The sequence below is a fragment of the Alternaria postmessia genome, assembly GCF_024291825.1.
Source record: "Alternaria postmessia strain BMP 2775 chromosome Unknown scaffold_412, whole genome shotgun sequence".
In the NCBI taxonomy this organism is placed as follows: domain Eukaryota; kingdom Fungi; phylum Ascomycota; class Dothideomycetes; order Pleosporales; family Pleosporaceae; genus Alternaria; species Alternaria postmessia.
Window position 1 is genome coordinate 1 of NW_026260485.1, and position 1,558 is coordinate 1,558.

General features: G+C 54.2%; 1 protein-coding gene across 1 annotated transcript; it reads left to right on the plus strand.

Moving 5' to 3' along the window:
• Nucleotides 1-349: 349 nt before the first annotated feature.
• J4E82_011735 (uncharacterized protein) lies at nt 350-1,473 on the plus strand (the record flags this gene model as incomplete). Its single annotated transcript, XM_051737926.1, has 1 exon — nt 350-1,473. A coding segment is annotated over one exon (1,124 nt), but the record flags the coding sequence as incomplete, so codon positions are not given.
• Between the last annotated feature and the right edge of the window lie 85 nt (nt 1,474-1,558).

Consider the following 1,558-nt stretch of genomic DNA (forward strand, 5'->3'; position numbering starts at 1 on the left):
TGGTTACAACGATAACTCTTTTCCACCTGATCATTCCATACGATACCTCACGGACTACCGCTTTAGTCTACCTCGCCTTAGTACGGACCGAGCCTAGAGAAGTATAGCCTAACCCCGTGTAACACAATCGCTCATGCAACCAGCGTCAACCACGGTTGCTGCGACTCCTCTCTCGCCTTCTCCATCGTTGTGCAATCAACATATAGAGCCTGTAGCGGTGTTTACTGCTTCTAGAGCCGCACCGCCAACAGATTCATGTCTCAACTCGCCATTTGACACTGCGGGTCACGTGCGTCACTCTGGGTCGGTATACAGCTCACCATACTCACCGCCCCGACCAGATGCTGGCATGTCTACTGGGGACGATCACGAGATTGACCTCCTCCTACGATGGTTCTCAGAGGGTCCTGGCTGCTGGATGGACTTGTTCGATCTCAGTACCTACTTCACACTCCATGTTCCAATGCAGGCACGCGAAAGCCCACTGCTCAAGTACGCCGCTGCTGCTTGTGCTGCTAAGTCTATTGCACGTGTTCAAGGCTGTAAGCTTGTCACGGGAAGCAGCGCGACGCTTCAAGCTTGGATGCAACAGCACCCGGACGCATCAACAGCTGACTGGAAGCACAAGGCAGCGGTATACTACGACACTGCTATATCGCTGCTGCTGCACGCTCTCCAAATGGTCGTCGGCTCCTCTGCCGATGGATCGGACTGCGAACTATGGCAGTCCGACCTGGTCTGCGACGAACCAGCGCTCAAGCGACGACGAACGTCAAACAACACTTCGTTGGTATCAAGAACCGATGAGCTGCTGACAGCTTCTGCCATTATCTGTGTCTACGAGTCCCTAGACACGTCTGTTCAGGATTGGAGCAAGCATCTCGCTGGGGCAAGGTCTCTCCTTGCGAATCCACAAGAACATGTCATGCCAGTCCAAGGGCCAACGCCTCCATCGTTTGTGCCATCTGCAAGCTTCAGCTTCACCTCAAAAGCTCGACGAGCAGCTTTCTGGAACATTGCCAGGCAGGATATGCTCGCAGCCTTCATCGACAGGACAAGCACAAGGCTAGATACTGAGGACCTCACATTGTGGAGAGAAGCTGGCCTTGAGATTGATGATCAAGGCTATGTCATGCCCGGTAACACAACAGCATGCGGCTTGTCCAAGGGCAATGACAGGACGATGGCAGAAGACCTCATCTGCAGCGCCCTTGTCTGGCTCATGGCTAAGCTAGTCAACTTCATGGCTGGAAGCGATGAAGTGCTCGCCGAAGCCGGGATGTCATGGGCCGGCGTTCCTCAGCGAGCCCTCCTCGACCACTGGTTCAGTCTGCAAAGGCAGTTGCAGGTCTGGTACGACAACCTCCCAGTCACATTCGAACCTTTTGCTAGGGCTCCTTCACAGGCACCTGGGCCCATTTCCGCCAACGGTAATGCGTCCATGTTCACTGAGGTCTTGTACTCCATGCCCATGTACGCATCCACCATGCAAACGTATCACATGTCTCAAATCCTCCTGTTCATGAACAAGCCACACGAGTCCACCCAGGGGCGCAGT